Here is a 21,192-nt window from a genome sequence, read left to right on the forward strand (position 1 = left end):
GCTCACTGCAAGCTCTGCCTCCCGGATTCACGCCATTCTCCTGCCTCAGCCTCCCAAGTAGCTGGGACTACAGGCGCCCGCCACTGCGCCCAGCTAATTTTTTCTTTTGTATTTTTAGTAGAGACGGGGTTTCACCGTGGTCTCGATCTCCTGACCTCGTGATCCACCCGCCTTGGCCTCCCAAAGTGCTGGGATTACAGGCGTGAGCCACCATGCCCGGCCACAACTTTTTAATATAAGTTGTTATACCCACTCTGGGGTTTAGAAAGCTTGAGAAACTTCTGTATGGTCACAGCTTTGACTGCGACATTATTGTCTCTCACTAAAGTGTATCTTAAAACAGGGGTGCCCAGCCCCTGGGCAGTGGACCAATACCAGTCTGTGGCCTGTTAGGAACTGGGTCACACAGCAGGAGGTGAATGGCAGGCAAGTGAACATCACTGCCTGAGCTCCACCTCCTGTCAGATCAGTGGCAGCATTAGATTCTCACAGGTGTGCAAACCCTATAGTGAATTGTGCACGCTGGGGATCTAGGTTGTGCGCTCCTTATGAGAATCTCATGACTGATGATCTGACGTGAGGTGGAACAGTTTTAACCTGAGGCCATACCCCCAGCCCCCACAAGTGGAAAAATGGTCTTCCACGAAAGCGGTCCCTAGTGTCAAAAAGGCTGGGGACCACTGTCTTAAAAGACTGTAAGATAGCCGAAAGAATTTATTAAAGACTCCAAAGAGCTGTAAAACATTTTGAACAGCTGCACTATTGAAATAAGTTTATAGCCTTCACAAATGACTACTCTGAAGTAGTTATCATTATGCATTATGTAAAAATATCACTCATTTACACACCTAAAAATAAACCCTACTTAAATTTAACTCCACTGATAGTGTTTTTAAATAAACTTAATTTTTTAAAAAAAATATTTGGTTTACAAAAAGATTGTGAAGATAGTACAGAGATTCCATGTATCCCATCCCAGTTTCCCCTATTATTAACATGTTACAGTAGTATGGTACATTGTTACATTGTTATAATTAATGAACCAATATTAACACACTGCTGTTACCTAAAGCCCATGACAGTTTTGATGAGAACCTTGACAGTTTTGAGGAGTACTGGTCAGGTATTTTGTAGTTATCATTATGTGATCTTCAAACGGGACCATTATGTCCTTCAAATGGGATTTGTCTCATGTTTTTCTCATGATTATACTGGGGTTATTGGGTTTTCAGGAGGAAGACCACAGAGATAAATGCCATTTTCATTATCTCATACTAAGGGTACAAACTATCAACAGAACATCACTATTGATGTTGACCTTGATCACCTGGCTGAAGTAGTACACACCAGGTTTCTCCAGTGTAAAGTTATTTGTTCCCCCTTCACTGAGAGTGTTTTTAGACCCGCATTATGGTTTGTCTAAATTACTGGAAAATACTGCTAATTGTTCTTTCTATGGCCAGTTTCATAACTCAATGTTTTCTATACGCTATTAACAGAGTGATCTTTTTTTAAAATGTTGATTTGGATCTTGCCACGCCCAGCATGTCAGTGGTTACTCATCACCTTCAGACTAAATTTCAAAGGCTTACAAAAGAGTAATCAAAGCTCTCTAGAGAAACAGCTCATTACTGCGCAGGAGCCAAGAAGGTATAAGTTGAACCTGGAATATTTTGTTGCGCTAAAGAAAGGAAATTCCCAAAGAATAATGGGAAAAATATCAAAAGAACAAAGCACCCAGGATGCAAGGGTTTCCACTGGACAAATCAGGGACAATTTAATAGTAATGGATTATAGCTCACTGAATAAAATAATCCATGAATTCACACTGATGTAAATAAATGAATAAATAAATGAGGGTGAAGGGAAAGCTCTTCCTTACAGTAGAATGCGGATTAATAAACAAAGAATGAGTGGGAAAATCATAAATGGATATAAAACTGGTATGGTTAAGTTTGGTAAAGAAAGAGGTTACCACATAATCTCAAAGTAGCCTGCCACAAATTACTTATTACAAAAGGGGAAATAATAACTTTACAGTAGTAAAACCTGGCAGACATCACCTTAATCAAGTGACCAAAGCTAACATTACCAGTTTTGAGAGAAAGCGATATCATATATATCGTATGGTGAAATGAGAAGATATAATATCAAGGGTATACCTGCCAAAAATGCACAACCTGAATCTAATCCTGGGGAAACCCCAGAAAAACTCAAACTTTGAGATTTTCTACAAAATAATTGGCCTGTACACTGTTTAAATATATCAGAAACACAAAGACTGAGGAAATGTGTCAGATTAAAGAAAACCAAATAGGTATTAACACCTAAATCCTACATGTGATCCTAGAGCGGACCCTGGACGGAGAGGGGTGGGGAGATAGTTATACAGCATATTATTGGGACAGCATATATACAGCATATATTGGTGATAAAATCTGAACATACACTGTGAATTAGATAATAGTATTTTAGCTATTAGTTGGTCCAAAAGTAACTGGTTTTTGCCGTTGAAAGTAATGCAAAAACTGCAATTACTTTTGCACCAACCTAATATAATTTCCTTGTTTTGATTAACTATTGGGTTTATGTTAAAGCAGAGAAAAGTTGTTGTTCATAGGAAGTACACATTCAAGTATTTATGGATAAAGGGCACAATATCTCAATTTACTCTCAAATGGACCTCCCCCAAAATGGGAATGGATTTTACACACACACACTATATTTATATACGCATACAGAGGAGAGAGGATTTAATAAAGCAAATGGGATGAAATGTAAACAATTGGTGAATCTTGGTAAAGAGTATATCGGACCCCCTTGTACTATATTTGTAACTTTTTTTATAAAAGTATACCAACATAAAAATTCATCAAAAAAAAGTCAAAAGCTAAGATTCAACTCTTACAACTTTCATGTAGTAAGGGAACCTCTGAGCCTTTGTACCTATTACCGTTCTTCTTAAAATGCCCTCCTTCTCTTCACCTGGCCAACCTTTATTACAGCAAAGAGTAAAACTTTTAAAACCAGATCATGTCACTTTTCTCAAAATCCTCTACTGGTTTCCCCTCAGATGTGGAAAAAGTCTGGCCCATGAGGAGTACAATAACCAACGAAACGTTTGACAATGATGAAAACGTGCTAGATCTGTATTGTCTAATAGAGTAGCCATTAGCCACATGTGAGTGACTAATTAGCACTTGAAATATAACTGATGAAATAAATTTTAATCATATTTAGACTAAATAGCCACATGTGGGTAACGGCTACCACAGTAGATGGCATGGCTCTAAATACCCCTAGCTCCCTACCATGTTTCTGACTTCACTGCTCACCACACTGCTATTTGCCTATGCTACTCCAGTCCCATCGGTTTTCTTCCTTTTCATTTTTGCAGAGATAGGGTTTTACTATGTTGCCCAGGCTGGTCTCAAACTCCTAGGCTCAATGGATCCTCCCACCTCAGCCTCTCAAAGTGCTGGGATTATAGGTGTGAGCCACTGTGCCCGGCCTCTCACTGGTTTTCTATTCCTTGAATGTATCAATCACATTCTTGCCTCAGTCTTCACATTTACTGTTATCATACTGTACGATATACTTCCCCCAGATAATCCCATGACTCCCACTCTTACTTCCCTCTGGTGTTGGCTCAAATAGTATCGTACCGGCCTGTGAGCCCTATCTCTGCGTGCCCTGTCTAAAAGAGTGCTCATCTCTCCACGTCCTTTAACTGGCTTTGTTTTCTTCATGGCACTTTCACTGATGGATGTTACGCTGTATAACATTCTATGTCAGTCTTCTGTATTTCAGTGAGTTCCATATCAACAGGGATTTTCTGTTGCAGTCATAATTTAACCCTAGCAATTAGAAACAACAATCTTCGGCCAGGCATGGTGGGTCATGCCTGTAATCCCAGCACTTTGGGAGGCCGAGGTGGGTGGATCACCTGAGGTCAGGAGTTCGAGACCAGCCTGGCCAACATAGCGAAACCCAGTCTCTACTAAAAATTAAAAAAAAAATTAGCTGGACATGGTGGCATGCGCCCGTAGTCCCAGCTACTCAGGAGGCTGAGGCTTGAACCTTGGAGGCGATAGTTGCAATAAGCCAAGATCACACCATTGCACTCCAGCCTGCAAGACTCCATCTCAAAAAAAAAAAAAGAAAGAAACAAAGGTCTTCAAAATTGTACTCAGGTATCATCTCCTTCAGAGAACTACCTGCAACTTCCTCCTCTGCCATCATCCTATGCCATCCTGTGGTCTTATTTTTCTGCTCATATATCTGCTAAAAGAAGGTTTCCTCATATACATTTTAAAGACCTCTAAATTTTGTTTTATGTCAAGTGTAAATATAGTTAAAAAGGACATATAATTGTAATTTACATGTACTTTAAAATTTTTCCACTGCAACTTAAGTGATATTTATCTTATTTACAGAAAACGTCTACTCTAGGACCTAACTGGCAAAGGCAGTCATTATTATTAAACCAATGAGCGAAATTATATTTACTTCCTGTCATTAAAGTGTTGCCTTCACTTTTCAATTCAAATAAACGTGAGTTAATAATTTGTCCCATGATCACAATTCTACTTCTGAATTCTAATTGTAAGAAAGATAAAGCAGGCTTGCCAAGCATTTCTCAGCTGGATGAAAATAGAAACCCAAATTAGAAATTACAAAAATTCCATTTTTTGGATTGGCTTCCAAGATGGCCAAATATGAACAGCTCCGGTCTGCAGCTCCCAGCGAGACTGACACAGAAGACAGGAGATTTCTGCATTTCCAACTGAGATACCTGGTTCATCTCACTGAGACTGGCTGGACACTGGGTGCATCCCACCAAGGACGAGCAGAAGCAGGGCGGGGCGTCGCCTCACCCAGGAAGCACAAGGGGTCAGGGGATTTCCATTTCCTAGCCAAGGGAGGCCATGACAGACTGTAGCTGGAAAAACGGTACACTCCTGAGCAAATACCGCGCTTTTCCCGCAGTTTTAGCAACCGGCAGACCAGGAGATACCAGCCGGTGCCTGGCTTGGCGGGTCCCACGCACGCGGAGCCTTGCTCACTTCTAGCACAGCAGTCTGAGATCGACATGCAGCCTAGTGCAGGGAGAGGCGTCTGCCATTGCTGAGGCTTGAGTAGCTCCGAGTGTAAACAAAGAGGCCTGGAAGCACGAACTGGGTGGAGACCACCACAGCTCAGCAAGGCCTACTGCCTCTATAGATTCCACCTCTGGGGACAGGGCATAGTAGAACAAAAGGCAGCAGACAGCTTCTCCAGACTTAAATGTCCCTGTCTCACAGCTCTGAAGAAAGCAGTAGTTCTCTCAGCATGGCGTTTGAGCTCCGAGAACGGACGGACTGCCTCCTCAAGTGGGTCCCTGACCCCCATATAGCCTGACTGGGAAACACTTCCCAGTAGGGGATGACAGACCCCTCAAACAGGCAGGTGCCCCTCTGGGTCGAAGCTTCCAGAGGACGGATCAGGCAGCAATATTTGCTGTTGTGCAGTCTCCGCTGATGATACCCATGCAAACAGGGTCTGGAGTGGACCTCCAGCAAACTCCAACAGATCTGCAGCTGAGGGTTCTGACTGTTAGAAGAAAAACTAACAAACAGAAATAAATAGCATCAACATCAACAAAAATGACTTCCACACCAAAACCCCATCCGTAGGTCAACAACATCAAAGATCAAAGGTAGATAAAACCACAAAGATGAGGAGAAACCAGAGAAGCTAAAAATTCCAAAACAAAGAGCACCTCTTCGCCTCCAAAGGATCGCAGCTCCTCGCCAGCAAGGAAAAAAACTGGACGGAGAATGAGTTTGATGAGTTGATAGAAGTAGGCTTCAGAAGGTCAGTAATAACAAACTTCTCTGAGCTAAAGGAGCATGCTCTAACCCATCACAAGGAAGCTAAAAACCTTGAAAAAAGGTTAGATGATTGGCTAACTAGAATGAACACTATAGAGAAGACCTGATGGCGCTGAAAACCAGGGCACAAGAACTTCATGACACATGCACAAGCTTCAATAGCTGATTCGATCAAATGGAAGAAAGTGACTGAAGATGAAATTAATGAAATAAAACGAAAAGACAAGATTAGAGAAAAAACGAGTGAAAAGAAACGAACAAAGACTCCAAGAAATACGGGAGTATGTGAAAAGACCAAATATACGTTTGACTGGTGTACCAGAAAGTGATGGGGACAACGGAACCAAGTTAGAAAACCCTCTTCACGATATTATCCAAGAGAACTTCCCTAACCTAGCAAGGCAGGACAACATTCAAATTGAGGAAAAACAGAGAACACCACAAAGACACTCCTCGAGAAGAGCAATCCCAAGACACATAAATGTCAGATTCGCCAAGGTTGAAATGAAGGAAAAAATGTTAAGGGCAGCCACAGAGAAAGGTTGGGTTACCCACAAAGGGAAGCCCATCAGACTAATAGTGGATCTCTAGGCAGAAACCCTACAAGCCAGAAGAGAGTGGGGGCCAATATTCAACATTCTTAAAGAAAAGAATTTTCAACCCAGAATATCATATCCAGCCAAACTAAGCTTCAGAAGTGAAGGAGAAATAAAATCCTTTACAGACAAGGAAACGCTGAGAGATTTTGTCACCACCAGGCCTGCCTTACAAGAGCTCCTGAAGGAAGCACTAAACATGGAAAGGAACGACCGGTACCAGCCACTGCAAAAACATGCCAAATTGTAAAGATCATCGACACTGTGAAGAAACTGAATCGATTAATGGGCAAAATAACCAGCTAACATCACAATGACAGGGTCAAATTCAAACATAACAATATTAACCTTAAATGTAAATGGGCTAAATGCTCCAATTAAAAGACACAGACTGGCAAATTAGATAGTCAAGACCCATTGGTGTGCTGTATTCAGGAGACCCATCTCACGTGCAAAGACACACATAGGCTCAAAATTAAGGGATGGAGGAAGATCTACCAAGCAAATAGAAAGCAAAAAAAAGCAGGGGTTGCAATCCTATGTAGGGAGACACCCTGAAACTATTGCTAAGGAATAAAAGATGAAATGCTCCTGATTATTGTAAATACAAAATTGCATGCAGGATTGTGTAAAGACAATGCCAGGTTGGACTGCCAGAACGAGCCAACAGCACGTGATGTGCTTGCCCCTGCAGAGAGCCTATGAATGGACGTGCAGTCAGGGAGGTTTCACATCACCAAGATTCCTATCCCAGAAAAGCAGATGTTCATAACTCTGGGAATGGAATGCGACCCTTGTGGAAAGCCTATAAATGGATGCATGGGGGGCGCCTGTCCACATGGATAAGATAGGGCTATAAATGCCCTCATCTTGCCGCGGCTCTTCTAGGCCTCTTTAGGGTTAAAGCATACTCCCTTGTGAGAATTTCTGGTCTAACCAGTTGTCTAGCTTCATGTCCTGTTTCCACAGATTGTCTGTAACCAGCTTTTGTTGCAATTGTTACTGCTGATTAATATCTTGCTAATCATAGGTTATGGAAAGACTGTGTTTCGGTTCTAAGGCTCTGTTAGAAATTACTGATGCACACACTATATTGTAAATTATTATCTCTGTAAACTGTACTTCTACATACAAATGTACTGTACTTCTACATACAAATGTTACGTTAAAGAATTACTTCATCCCCATGTGACCATCTCACCCCTCATAATCAAATGACCCGAAATCCCTCACTAACCTACCCCTGCCCTCACTAAACTTAACAATAAATGCTGGTATATCCAGTGCATTGTTGGCACTGTGGGACCAGAAGACGGTGACCCCCCTGGAGCCAGCTTTCACTATCTTGTGTGTGTCTATTATTTCTCAACCTGCCGATCTGCCTAGGAGCAAAGAGAGAGCCCCGTTGCATTGTGGGCTGCTGGCCAGATCCCACAATAATCCCAGTCTCTGATAAAACAGACTTAAAACAAAGATCAAAAGAGACAAAGAAGGCCACTACATAATGGTAAAGGGATCAATTCAACAAGAAGAGCTAACTATCCTAAATATACATGCACCCAATACAGGAGCACCCAGATTCATAAAGTCCTGAGAGAGTTACAAAGAGACTTAAGACTCCCACACAATAATAATGGGAGACTTTAACACCTCACTGTCAACATTAGACAGATCAACGAAACAGAAGGTTAACAAGGATATCCAGGACTTGAACTCAGCTCTAGACCAAGCAGACCTACTAGATATCTACAGAACTCACCACCCCAAATCAACAGAATATACATTCTTCTCAGCACCACATGGCACTTATTCCAAAATTGACCACATAGTTGGAAGTAAAGCACTCCTCAGCAAATGTAAAAGAACAAAAATCACAACAAACTGTCTCTCAGACCACAGTGCAATCAAATTAGAACTCAGGATTAAGAAACTCACTCAAAATGCACAACTATATGGAAACTGAACAACCTGCTCCTGAATTACTACTGGGAACATAACAAAATGAAGGCAGAAACAAAGATGTTCTTTGAAACCAGTGAGAACAAAGACACAATGTACCAGAATCTCTGGGACACATTCAAAGCAGTGAGTAGAGGGAAATTTATAGCACTAAATGCCCACAAGAGAAAGCAGAAAAGATCTAAAATTGACACCCTAACATCACAATTAAAAGAACTACAGAAGCAAGAGCAAACACATTCAAAAGCTAGCAGAAGGCAAGAAATAACTAAGATCAGAGCAGAACTGAAGGAGACAGAGACACAAAAAACCCTTCAAAAAATCAATGAATTCAGGAGCTGGTTTTTTGAAGAGATTAACAAAACAGACCACTAGCAAGACTAATAAAGAAGGAAAGAGAGAAGAATCAAATAGATGCAATAAAAAATGATTTTTTTTTCCCACAGAAATACAAACTACCATCAGAAAATACTATAAATACCTCTATGCAAATAAACTAGAAAATCTAGAAGAAATGGATAAAATCCTGGAAACATACACCCTCCCAAGACTAAACCAGGAAGAAGTAGAATCTCTGAATAGACCAATTAACAGGTTCTGAAATTGAGGCAATAATCAACAGCCTACCAACCAAAAGAAGTCCAGGACCAGATGGATTCACAGCCAAATTCGTCCAGAGGTACAAAAAGGAGCTTGTACCATTCCTTCTGTAACTATTTCAATCAATAGAAAAAGAGGGAATCCTCCCTAGCTCATTTTATGAGGCTAGCATCATCCTGATACCAAAGCCTGGTACAGACACAACAAAAAAAGAGAATTTTAGGCCAGTACCCCTGATGAACACTGATGTGAAAATCCTTAATAAAATATTGGCAAACCGAATCCAGCAGCACATCAAAAAGCTTATCCACTATGATCAAGTCGGCTTCATCCCTGGGATGCAAGGCTAGTTCAACATAGGCAAATCAATAAACATAATCCACCACATAAACAGAACCAACAACAAAAACCACGATTATCTCAATAGACGCAGAAAAGGCCTTCAACAAAAGTCAACAGCCTTCATGCTAAAAACTCTCAATAAACTAGGTATTGATGGAACGTATCTCAAAATAATGAGCTATTTATGACAAACCCACAGCCAGTATCATACTGAATGGGCAAAAGCTGGAAGCATTCCCTTTGAAAACCTGCACAAGGCAAGGATGCCCTCTCTCACCACTCCTATTCAACATAGTGTTGGAAGTTCTGGCCAGGGCCATCAGGCAAGAGAAAGAAATAAAGGATATTCAATTAGGAAAAGAGGAAGTCAAATTGTCCCTGTTTGCAGATGACATGGTTGGATATTTAGAAAACCTCATCATCTCAGTGCAAAATCTCCTTAAGCTGATAAGCAACTTCAGCAAAGTCTCAGGATACAAAATCAATGTGCAAAAATCACAAGTATTTCTATACACCAATAATAGACAAACAGAGAGCCAAATCATGGGTGAACTCTCATTCACAATTACTACAAAGAGAATAAAACACCTGGGAATACAACTTACAAGGGATGTGAAGGACCTCTTCAAGGAGAACTACAAATCACTGCTCAACGAAATAAGAGGACACAAACAAATGGAAGAACATTCCATGCTCATGGATTGGAAGAATCAGTATCATGAAAATGGCCACACTGCCCAAGGTAATTTATAGATTCAATGCCATCCCCATCAAGCTACCATTGACTTTCTTCACAGAATTAGAAAAAACTACTTTAAAGTTCATATGGAACCAAAAAAGAGCCTGCATTGCCAAGACAATCCTAAGCAAAAAGAACAAAGCTGGAGGCATCATGCTACCTGACTTCAAACTATACTACAAGGCTACAGTAACCAAAACAGCATGGTACTGGTACCAAAACAGATATATAGACCAACAGAACAGAACAGAACAGAGGCCTCAGAAATAACACCACACATCTATAACCATCTGACCTTTGACAAACCTGACAAAAACAAAAAATGGGAAAAGGATTCCCTATTTAATAAATGATGCTGGGAAAACTGGCTAGCTATATATAGAAAGCTGAAACTGGATCCCTTCCTTACGCCTTACACAAAAATTAATTCAAGATTGTTTAAAGACTTAAATATTAGACCTAAAACCATAAAAACTCTAGAAGAAAACCTAGGCAGTACCATTCAGGACATAGGCATGGGCAAGGACTTCATGACTGAAACACCAAAAGCAATGGCAACAAAAGCCAAAATTGACAAATGGGATCTAATTAAACTAAAGAGCTTCTGCACAGCAAAAGAAACTATCACCAGAGTGAACAGGCAACCCACAGAATGGGAGAAAATCTTTGCAATCTACCCATCTGACAAAAGGCTAATATCCAGAATCTATAAAGAACTTAAATTTACAAGAAAAAGACAACCCCATCAAAAAGTGGGCAAAGGATATGAACAAATACTTCTCAAAAGAAGACATTTATGCAGCCAACAGACATATGATAAGACGCTCATCATCACTGGTCACCAGAGAATGCAAATCAAAACCACAGTGAGATACCATCTCATGCCAGTTAGAATGGCGATCATTAAAAAGTCAGGAAACAACAGATGCTGGAGAGGATGTGAAGAAATAGGAACGCTTTTACACTGTTGGTGGGAGTGTAAATTAATTCAACCATTGTGGAAGGCAGTGTGGCAATTCCTCAAGGATCTAGAACTAGAAATACCATATGACCCAGCCATCCCATTACTGGGCATACACCCAAAGGACTATAAATCATGCTGCTATAAAGACACATGCACATGTATGTTTATTGTGGCACTATTCACAATAGCAAAGACTTGGAACCAATCCAAATGTCCATCAATGATAGATTGGATTAAGAAAATGAGGCACATATACACCGCGGAATACTATGCAGCCATAAAAAAGGATGAGTTCATGTCCTTTGCAGGGACATGAATGAAGCTGGAAACCATGATTCTACACAAACTATCACAAGGACAGAAAACCAAACACCGCATGTTCTCACTCATCGGTGGGAGCTGAACAAAACCTGTACATTGTGCACATGTACCCTAGAACTTAAAAGTATAATAAAAATAATAATAAAGAAAACTTCCATTTTTCTTGCTCTGCTCTCTCAGGGGATACTCCCTCAGGAGCAAGTCATTCTGAAATTGTTCTTTTTGTTTGGAGCCGCAGAGATTTTTTATAAACTAAAGTAAGGTACCATAGTAAGATCTAGGTTGGGTGACAGGTTTTCCTTCCTTCCTTTAATAAAGTGGGAGAAGGCATGCTGTAAAAGGGAAGGTGCGAAGAAGAACCAAGGCACCTCTACTACAGAAATGTTATCAGACAGATAAACTATAGGAAAGAATATAGATAGAAATTGAAGATCTACTTAACCAAGCTCTGAACATTTTCCTGACACCCAACAGACTGTGTATGCCAGTTTGAAGACATACGGGTTAGTTATCTCTAACATATAATTTTAATAATCTGTTACATATTTGCATCTAATAAGCCATTTACTTTTCTGTGCTGCTACCCTCCAACCAACAGGAAACGAGCATTTTTGAGAGGTAGGTCCAATTGTGAGTTTACTATATGTTCCAAAACTGATACTTAGTAGAAATGGACAAGACTTATCTTTAATGCTGACAAAAGATTACAACCCAGATTATAAACAACTAGTAACCACTAAGAAGTCAAAGTAGCATGAAGTAGACACTGCAGTAGAAAAGGGAGGAAAAAAATAGAAGAAAAACATGAGGCCAATAAACATATGAAAAGATGCTTACTCTTATCAACAATCAGGGAAATGTAAATTAAGTGGAAAATGAGACATTTTATACTGGCCACAATGAGAACGCATACACTGCTGGGTTAGACTACAAATTAGTGTCACTTTGGCAATATTTTGTGATGCTGAACACAGCTTACTTTGAAACCTTAAAACATTCTGAATATAAGCCTGTAAGTCCTTAATAATGCCCCCTGCGATTGGTAAAAATTAAGTACACTGGCAAAAATTAAGAATAACCAAGCACTGACGACAAAGTAGAACAATAAGACTTTATTTTAGACAGGGTCTCACTCTGTCACTCAGGCTGGAGTGCAGTGGCACAATCATGGATCACTGCAGCTGGGACCGCCCAGGCTCAAGTGATCCTCCCACCTTGGCCTCTTGAGTAGCTGGGACCACAGGTGTGCTGACACCACCATATCCAGCTAATTTTTGTGTTTTTTTGTAGAGACAAAGTTTCACCATGTTGCCTAGGCTGGTCTCAAACTCCAAGGCTCAAACAATCTGCCTGCCTCAGCCTCCCAAAGTGAAAGGACTACAGGTGTTAACCACTGCACCTGGCCACAATAAGAAGTCATACACTGCCGGGTTAGACCATAAATTCGTGTCACTTCGGCAAAATTTTGTGATGTTGAACACAGCTTACTTTGCAGCCTTAAAACATTCTGAATATAGGCTGTAAGTCTTTAATAATGCCCCCTGCAAAAGAATAGACTAATTTAAAAGAACACCATTCCCACTAACTCTTTTCTCTGGAAATTGGTAATTAAAGGGAATAATGAAGTTGTTTTGTTTTGTTTTGTTTAAGAGAGAGGGTCTTACTCTGTCACCCAGGCTGGAGTGCAGTGCTGTGATCACAGCTCACTGCAGCCTCCAACTCCAGACTCAAGCAATCTTCCCACCTCAGCCTATAGAGAAGCCAGGACTACAGGCACCTGGTTAGCTTTTTTTATTTCTTGCAGAGATGGGGTCTCGCTATGTTGCCCAGGCTGGTCCCAAACTCCCAGACTCAAGTGATCCTCTTGCCTGGGCCTCCCAAAGTGCTGGTATTGTGGGTGTGAGCCACCATGCCTGGCTGAAATAATGAAGTGTTTATATGTGTTTCCAGTAGAATGAAGTTAGCTGCAGTTAAAGAAGAAAAGGTTATGAAGAAAGCTGACTGATAAATCTAAGAAGAATGACATTTTTAAAATCATGCTTTTGTTATCCTAAATGAAATAATTTAACATGAAAAGTGTCCCCAATGATACTTTTTTTTTTTTTTTGGAGACAGGGTCTCACTCTATTGCCAAGGCTGAAGTACAGTGACGCAATCACAGCTCACTGCATCCTTGACTTCTCAAGTGATTCTCCCAACTTAGTCTCTTGAGTAGCTGGAACTAAACGTGCACACCACCACACCTGCCTAATTTTTGGTCTTTTTTTTTTTTTTTTCCATACAGACAGGATTTCACCATGTTGCCCAGGCTGGTCTTGAATTCCTGGCCTCAAGTGATCTGCCTACCTCGGCCTGCCAAAGTACAGGGATTATAGGTGTGAGCCACTGTGCCTGGCCCTCAATAATACTTTTGAGCAGACTGAGCCAAGAGGTGGAAGGTCATAATGAACTGGATATTCTTACAATGCCAAAGTATCAACTTACAAAGTACTTACTGAGTGCCACAAGGGAAAACATAACTTCACAATAAAGAAATCTGTCATTACCTTAATCTAGTCACCAATCATGGCATCTCTAATAACCGTGAGACAGACATTATGCATATTTTAAGATGAATAAAGTACATGGTATCACCTATTAAGTATACTTGCCAGAAATGTTTGCACTTAATTAGATTAAGTCTTCACATTAGCTCCCAGTTTATAGAAAACACAAGAGATACAGAAGTTAAATGAGATGACAAGGAAATAATCAGATGAATCCTTCAGGTTGGATATTCTTGGTAAAACTGACTTGGTCTCTTCAACAAGTCAATATATTAAAAAAGAAGATTGGAATAGGTGGTGCTGATCTAAATTTTTTAAAATGTAAGTGAACAACTGAATACAATGCAATCAATGGCAAAGGCATTTTTGGCACAACTGAGGAAATGTGAACATAGACTGAGTATTAGGCAATATTATGGAACTACTGTTAAGTGGTGAAAGCAATGTGGTAAAGGAGGCAAATTACTTTATGGACATGAATACTGATGTATTAAAGAGTGAAGTGTCACAACTTCTGAGCTTTACTTTGAAATACTTTGAAAAAAATAAATATGACGAAATATTAATATTTACTTCGAAATACTTTGAAAAAATAAATATGACAAAATATTAAGTTATTAAATGTAGACAATAAGCAATGGATATTTATTATTCTATTTTTCTGTATGTCTGAAAGTTTTCCCAAGTGAAAAAAAGCAAATAGAATATGATCTGTAGCTAATGAGTAAAATCTATTCTTTCCTTCACAGCTAAGCTTCATAAAAGGAAAATGAGCCTTTCTTTCTTTCTCTTTTTCCTTCCTTCCTTCCTCCCTCCCTTTCTTTTCTTTCTCTCTTTCTTTCCTTTCTTTCCTTCCTTCCTTCTTTCTTTCTCTCTTTCTCTCTCTCCTCTCTTTCTCTCTCTCTTTCTTTCTTTTCTTCCCTCTGTGGCCCAGGCTGGAGTATAGTCGGCTCGCTGCAGACTCCCTGCCTCCAGCTCCTGTCATTCTCCTGCCCCGGCCTGCGGGCTGCCTGGGATTGCCGGCGCGCGCCACCACCGCTCCCAGGTTTTTCTCCTTTGGCTGGAGGCGCGGTTTCGCCATGTTGGCCAGGCTGGTCTCCAGCTCCTGACCTCGAGTGGTCTGCCCGCCTCGGCCTCCCGAGGTGGTGGGACTGCAGACGGAGTCTCGCTCACTCGGTGCTCGGTGTTGCCCGGGCTGGAGTGCGGTGGCGTGGTCTTGGCTCACTGCAGCCTCCGCTTCCCAGCCGCCTGTCTTGGCTTCCCAGGGTGCTGGGATTGCAGCCTCTGCCCGGCCGCCGCCCCATCTGGGAGGTGGGGAGCGTCTCTGCCTGGCCGCCCATCGTCTGGGTTGTGAGGAGCGCCTCTGCCTGGCCGCCCCGTGTGGGAGGTGAGGAGCGCCTCTGCCCAGCCGCCACCCCGTCTAGGAAGTGAGGAGCGTCTCTGCCCAGCCGCCCATCGTCTGGAATGTGAGGAGCGCCTCTGCCCGGCTGCCCATCGCCTGGGAAGTGAGGAGCACCTCTGCACGGCTGCCCATCCTCTGGGATGTGAGGAGCGCCTCTGCCCGGCCGCCCCGTCTGGGAAGTGAGGAGTGCCTCTGCCCGGCCGCCCATCGCCTGGGAAGTGAGGAGGCACCTCTGCCCGGCTGCCCATCCTCTGGGATGTGAGGAGCGCCTCTGCCCGGCCGCCCCGTCTGGGAGGTCTACCACGGAGGCCAGAAGCAATGTGGGGGCTGGACGTGGTGGCTCACGCCTGTAGTCCCAGCACTCTGGGAGGCCGAGGCGGGTTGATCACTTGAGGCTAGGAGTTCGAGACCAGCCTGGCCAACATGGCGAAACATATGAAAAATACAACAGACAAACCAACCAACCAACCCAGCGACAACAAAACAGGTCTACCCTGGAGCCATACTCTAATTTTTTCTATTTTCCTCCCTTTCTGATCCTTTATCCCACTTTCTTTTTCTTCCTGTTCCTTCTCCTTCTTCTTTGTCAAATAGAGGATTGAGTTATTATCATTGATCCATACAAAGTCCCTCTCTCATATATTTTCTTTCATTCCCACCCCCCATTTCTATTCCCCGTCTTCCCATGTGCAACCTTCCTAATATGTTTGATATGCATCTTTTTGTTTGTATGTATTTTTAGAAAATGTTTGTGTGCAAAAAAAAATTAATAATAAAAAGGAAAATGAAATGCTATGTTGAGGAAGGTTTTGTTTTGTTGCTTCTAAGTAAGAACTCAAAATTATCTTCTTAGATTGAAGAAAATGAAACAACAGAGAGAGAGAGGTTGAAGATAGAGGACAGAAGAAATAATTAATGGAGCAAAGACCTGGAAGAGATGGAAATGAGTAACATCACATATTCTGAATTAGCATTATAAAGGAAAAAAAATACTGTATTCTAAAAAGAGAAGAAAAAGAACATAGCTAAGTCTACAAGCTGGAAGACAGCAAGTTTAGGAAGTTTGAAAATGATTGCTGAATCAGGAATAAGGTAATCTGATGAGAGTTACGTATGGCAAAAACGGGATGGGAGTTTGGGAAGAATGGTAAGGTTTGAAGTAACCACTGTGAGGAATGAGATAATCAAAGTCAATATAAATATACACGGAAGGCCACTGGAAACATAGTTTACTGTCAGCAATCTCAGTAACTATGCAATAACAATTGGATACATGAATACAGGAAACAAAAGGGCAGAGGAAGCACAGTTGTTCATATCAGAAGAAGGCTTTTATACCTCAATCTAGAGATCTTGATAAAGCAGAATGGGGAGAGCATGAATAAGGAAGTGAAAGAAATAGGGGGCCAGAAATCTGATAAGTAAACAGGATTAACTGAAATTTCAGAAATGGATTGTACATATGACAAGATCTATACAAGGAGAATTAGTTATCAAGAAGGTTAAGGAACCTCATTCTCTATCAGACTTTTAAAGTAAAATAAATTATCTGCCTGGCTAGTGTGATTTCAATGTGGTTTTACCAGGTGACAAAAATTGAGATAATTTGTTTTTATCAGTTACAAGGCACAGCAGCTTTTTGTTTATATGATGTCTCCACAGGATGGTAGTTATTTAAAATGTATCAACATGATGGTGGTTATTTAAAACATCACAAGTAACTTAATAATAAAAGCTGAAGCTCAAAAATCGGCTTGGCTTGCTTTTGTCAATTAGAGCTAACTTTTTAATTTTTTTTAAAGAGATAAGGTATCACTATGTTACCTAGGCAGATTGTGAACTCCTGAGCTCAAGCAATCCTCCTGCCTCAGCCTCCCGAGTAGCTGGGACTACAGGTACACATCATTGTGCATGGAAAAGCTAACTAATTTTAATAACATAGTTTTCACTCATATTTAAATATACTTTGTGGAGTAGGAATATCCATGGGAGTAGTATGTTGTACATGTTAATGTAATTTCATATTGCAGCAGAGAAGAAACTAACTGCTAGCATACAGTACTGTTATCATTTTAAAGCATTTTATGCCATAGAAAGTACAGTATCGGAAATGCTAACTATGACCACAGGCTAAGAATTACGTGCTGGAAGCTAGAGAAATCACAGCTATTATTTTAATTGATACACTTAATCTGTTTCAAAAATAAAACTAACAAGCCAAGACTGTTTATTTTGAACTTTTAGGACACGAATACCAAAAAAAGCTTCATTAGAAAGTAGCACAATAAATAAAATTTGACCAGGTGCAGCGGCTCACACCTGTAATCCCAACATTTTAGGAGACTAAGGTGGGAGGATCAGTTGAGCCCAGGGGTTCGAGACGAGCCTGGGCAACATAGTAAGACTCTGTCTCTACAAAAAAATTTTTTAAATTAGCCAGGCATGGTGGTGTGCGCCTGTAGTACACCTGTGCTTTAGTAGAGACAGGGTACTTCCTGTACTCAGGAAGCTGATTTGGGAGGACCACTTGAGCCTAGGATTTCAAGGCTACAGTGAGCAGCCATAATCACACCACTGTACTCCAGCCTGGGTGACAGAGCAAAAGCCTGTCTCTACAATAAATAAATAAATTCTTAAGTTCTCAATCCATACTTCATGTCTATCTTGCTGGTTATGCTAATTTTGAACTTAAGTGACACTCTGGGGTCAAAGAGGAAAAGAATGTCAATGAATGGGACCACACCAGAAAAGTGGTTTTAAAAATAACAGCATCCTCATATATGTATATCCATTCCAGGCTCCTAATTCTAGTCAATGTGGAAAAGGAGGAAAGTTTTAAAGGTAGTACATGCTAGTCCCATGCACCGCTATTAAAAGCAGTATATTCCAACATTAGCTTTATGCTATACTGAAACCAATACTACCAAAGAAAATAATATAGTTCTGTAACCTAAGGAGGAAAACTGTATCACTAGAATGTTTTGCAACTTCCACTGAATTTCCAACAAAAATATAAAATACTTACTTTTTCATTTTTTTTGAATTGTATTTGACTTGGTAAGCTGCTTGGATTAGCTTGTCTGGGACACCATCAAACTGATGTGGAATGACCTTTTGAAAGTGCTAAGATACAATAAAAGAAAAACATAAGAATGACTTAGTGCTGTTAATAGTGAAATCCAAAGACATTCAAGAAATTATGGGCTGGGCATGGTGGCTCATGCTTGTAATCTCAGCACTTTGGGAGGCCGAGGCAGGCGGATCACTTCAGGTCAGGAGTTCAAGACCAGCCTGGCCAACACGGTGAAACCCTGTTTCTACTAAAAATACAAAACTTAGCCGGGTGTAGTGGTGCACGCTTGTAATTCCAGCTACACAGGAGGCTGAGGCGGTGGGAGGATCACTTGAACCTGGGAGGCAGAGGTTGCAGTGAGCCGAGATCACGCCACTGCACTCCAGCCTGGGCAACAGAGCGAAACTCTGTCTCAAACAAAAAAGAAAAGAAATTATGAACTTACCTGTAACATCCCTTCCATGTCAAGTTGCATCAGTTCTGCCTGATTCATTTGAAGAAGTGCTAATCCTACACGAAACACTATTTCTAAACCCTGAGGAAACAAATTAAATAAATCCAAATTTACTCTTCCATCAACAAAAAGAAGTCATTTGAAATAATACTAAGGTAAACATTTAGGGATCTAAACTGGGGGCTGGCAAACATTTTCTGTCAAGAGTCAGAAAGCAAGTATTTTAGGTTTGGTGGGCCATATTGTCTGTCAAAATTACTCAGCTGTGCCACTACAACCCTTAAGCAGACATATACAACATATAAATAAATGGGCAGGGTTGTGTTCTAGGAAAACTTTATAAAAAGCAGGTGTGGAAGGACGGATTTGGCACAAAAATCTGTCCATCTGATTGGTACATGAATGATAGTTGACCAACTGTGATCTGAACTAATTTAGATAGGTAATACAAATTCATTTCCCCAAGATGTAATTAATAACAACATTGAGTTCACAGACTGGAAAACAAAGGATTACCTCTACGTGCTACTGACAAAAGGACAACAAGCTGCAATGTGTTCACAGAATAGAAGAAACATGCTTATTGCTTCTTACTCTTTGGAAGACAGATACATTTCAACAATATTAACTGTAAGACAAATTTTACCTCTCACTAACTTTCACCGTATCAGTTAGGAGGTGATAAAGAGGTATGATTAACAGTGTAGGCTCCAAACTGCCTATGTTTGAATCCTGGTTACAACACCACTTATGTATTGTGTGTCCATAGACAAGCTACTTAACCTTTCTCTAAGTTTCAACTTCATCATCTATCATCTAACAAATGGAATAAAAACAGTATCTACCTGATAGGGTTATTATAAGGTTTAAATGAGATTATCCATGTAAGCAGTTTTGCATGGGACACATGGCTTTCCTTCATTGCTCTCCTCATTGCCCTGCTCTCACTAACTCAGTGACCCCTTTGCTCAGCTCCTGCTCTGTCTGCCCATTAGCTTACCTCAGACATAAAGATATCAAATATCCTTGTTGCAATTGGTAGTGGAAAAGTTGTAAGAAAGATAGTCAGAAACCAGGATGATGCATACATTGAGGTATGAAAACTCTGAGATTGAAAATGTATAAAGAGCTCTGGAAGATGCTCCTAAAGAGAAGAAAATAATTAGTTATAACACAGTAAAACTGAGTATTTTAAATTAGATTATATTTATACTAGATTAGCCTATACCAAACACAAAGATTAGATCAAGCATCATATGGAAAAGGTAAGACAGAGACATTGAAACATCTGGGACAGTGGCTAGTATCTAGGAAAGAAAGAAGGGTGAAAGAATGTGAAGTTGGAATTTTGAGTATAACATTTATTAATAAAAAGAAACTGAATAAAAGTTTTATATTTGTTTAATCCTGTTGGTGGATACAAGAGTGACTGATATTTTCTATACTCTTCTATCAACTATAACATTTCGAAAGACGTTTAAAAAGAAAAGAAATGGTATGTTAAAATACTTTCAGGCACTATCTACCATTGATCACCTATTCTTACCTTCCTAAAGAATAAGAAAAATACTCAAAATACAGATGTTTCAGCAACTCTAGTAATTCAAAACATAAATGAGACTTTTTTTTGAGACGGGGTCTCACTCTGTCACCCAGGCTAGGGTACAGTGGTGTGATCTTGGCTCACTGCAACCTCTGCCTCCCAAGCTCAAGCAATCCTCCCATCTCAGCCTTCCAGGCAGCTGGGACTACAGGTGCACACCACCATGCCCAGCTAATTTTTTTTATTTTTAGTAGAGACAAGATTTTGCCATGTTGCCCAGGCTGGTCTCAAACTCCTGGGCTCAAGTGACCTGTCCACCTCAGCCTCCTAAAGTGCTCGGATTACAAGCATGGGCCACTGCGTCCAGCCATAAATGACACATTAATTGAAAATATAACATTAAGAGAGTTTAAGGCTGCTAAAAACAAGCTTACTATTTCAGAAAAGAATTAATTAAGAATCATCTCAAGTCCAAGCACAGTGGCTCATGCCTGTAATCCCAGTACTTTGGGAGGCTAAGATAGGAAGATCACTTGAGCTCAGGAGTTCAACACTAACCTGGGCAACAGAGTGAAACCCTGTCTCTACAAAACATGAAAAAATAAAAAATAAAAATAGATAAAAAAAACTATTCAGGTGCAGTGGTATACACCTGTAGTTTCAGCTATATAGGAGGCTGAGGGAGAAGGATGGCTTGAGCCCAGGAGGTCAAGGCGGCAGTGAACTGTGATTGTGTCATTGTACTTCAGCCTGGGCAACAGAGCTAGACTCTGTCTCAGG

General features: G+C 40.6%; 1 protein-coding gene across 4 annotated transcripts in view; it reads right to left on the reverse strand.

Moving 5' to 3' along the window:
- EVI5 (ecotropic viral integration site 5) overlaps positions 1–21,192 on the reverse strand; it is a 294,360-nt gene that overhangs the window by 183,158 nt on the left and 90,010 nt on the right. For all 4 annotated transcript variants that reach the window (XM_063625474.1, XM_063625476.1, XM_063625477.1 and 1 more), the window contains 3 exons: positions 19,870–20,013; positions 18,861–18,950; positions 18,368–18,465 (listed from right to left, as the gene is read on the reverse strand). In XM_063625474.1, the coding sequence (XP_063481544.1) occupies positions 18,368–18,465; positions 18,861–18,950; positions 19,870–20,013 (332 nt within the window). The remainder of the gene's footprint in view (positions 1–18,367; positions 18,466–18,860; positions 18,951–19,869; positions 20,014–21,192) is intronic.

Source organism: Symphalangus syndactylus, chromosome 12 (genome assembly GCF_028878055.3).
Source record: "Symphalangus syndactylus isolate Jambi chromosome 12, NHGRI_mSymSyn1-v2.1_pri, whole genome shotgun sequence".
NCBI classification, from domain to species: domain Eukaryota; kingdom Metazoa; phylum Chordata; class Mammalia; order Primates; family Hylobatidae; genus Symphalangus; species Symphalangus syndactylus.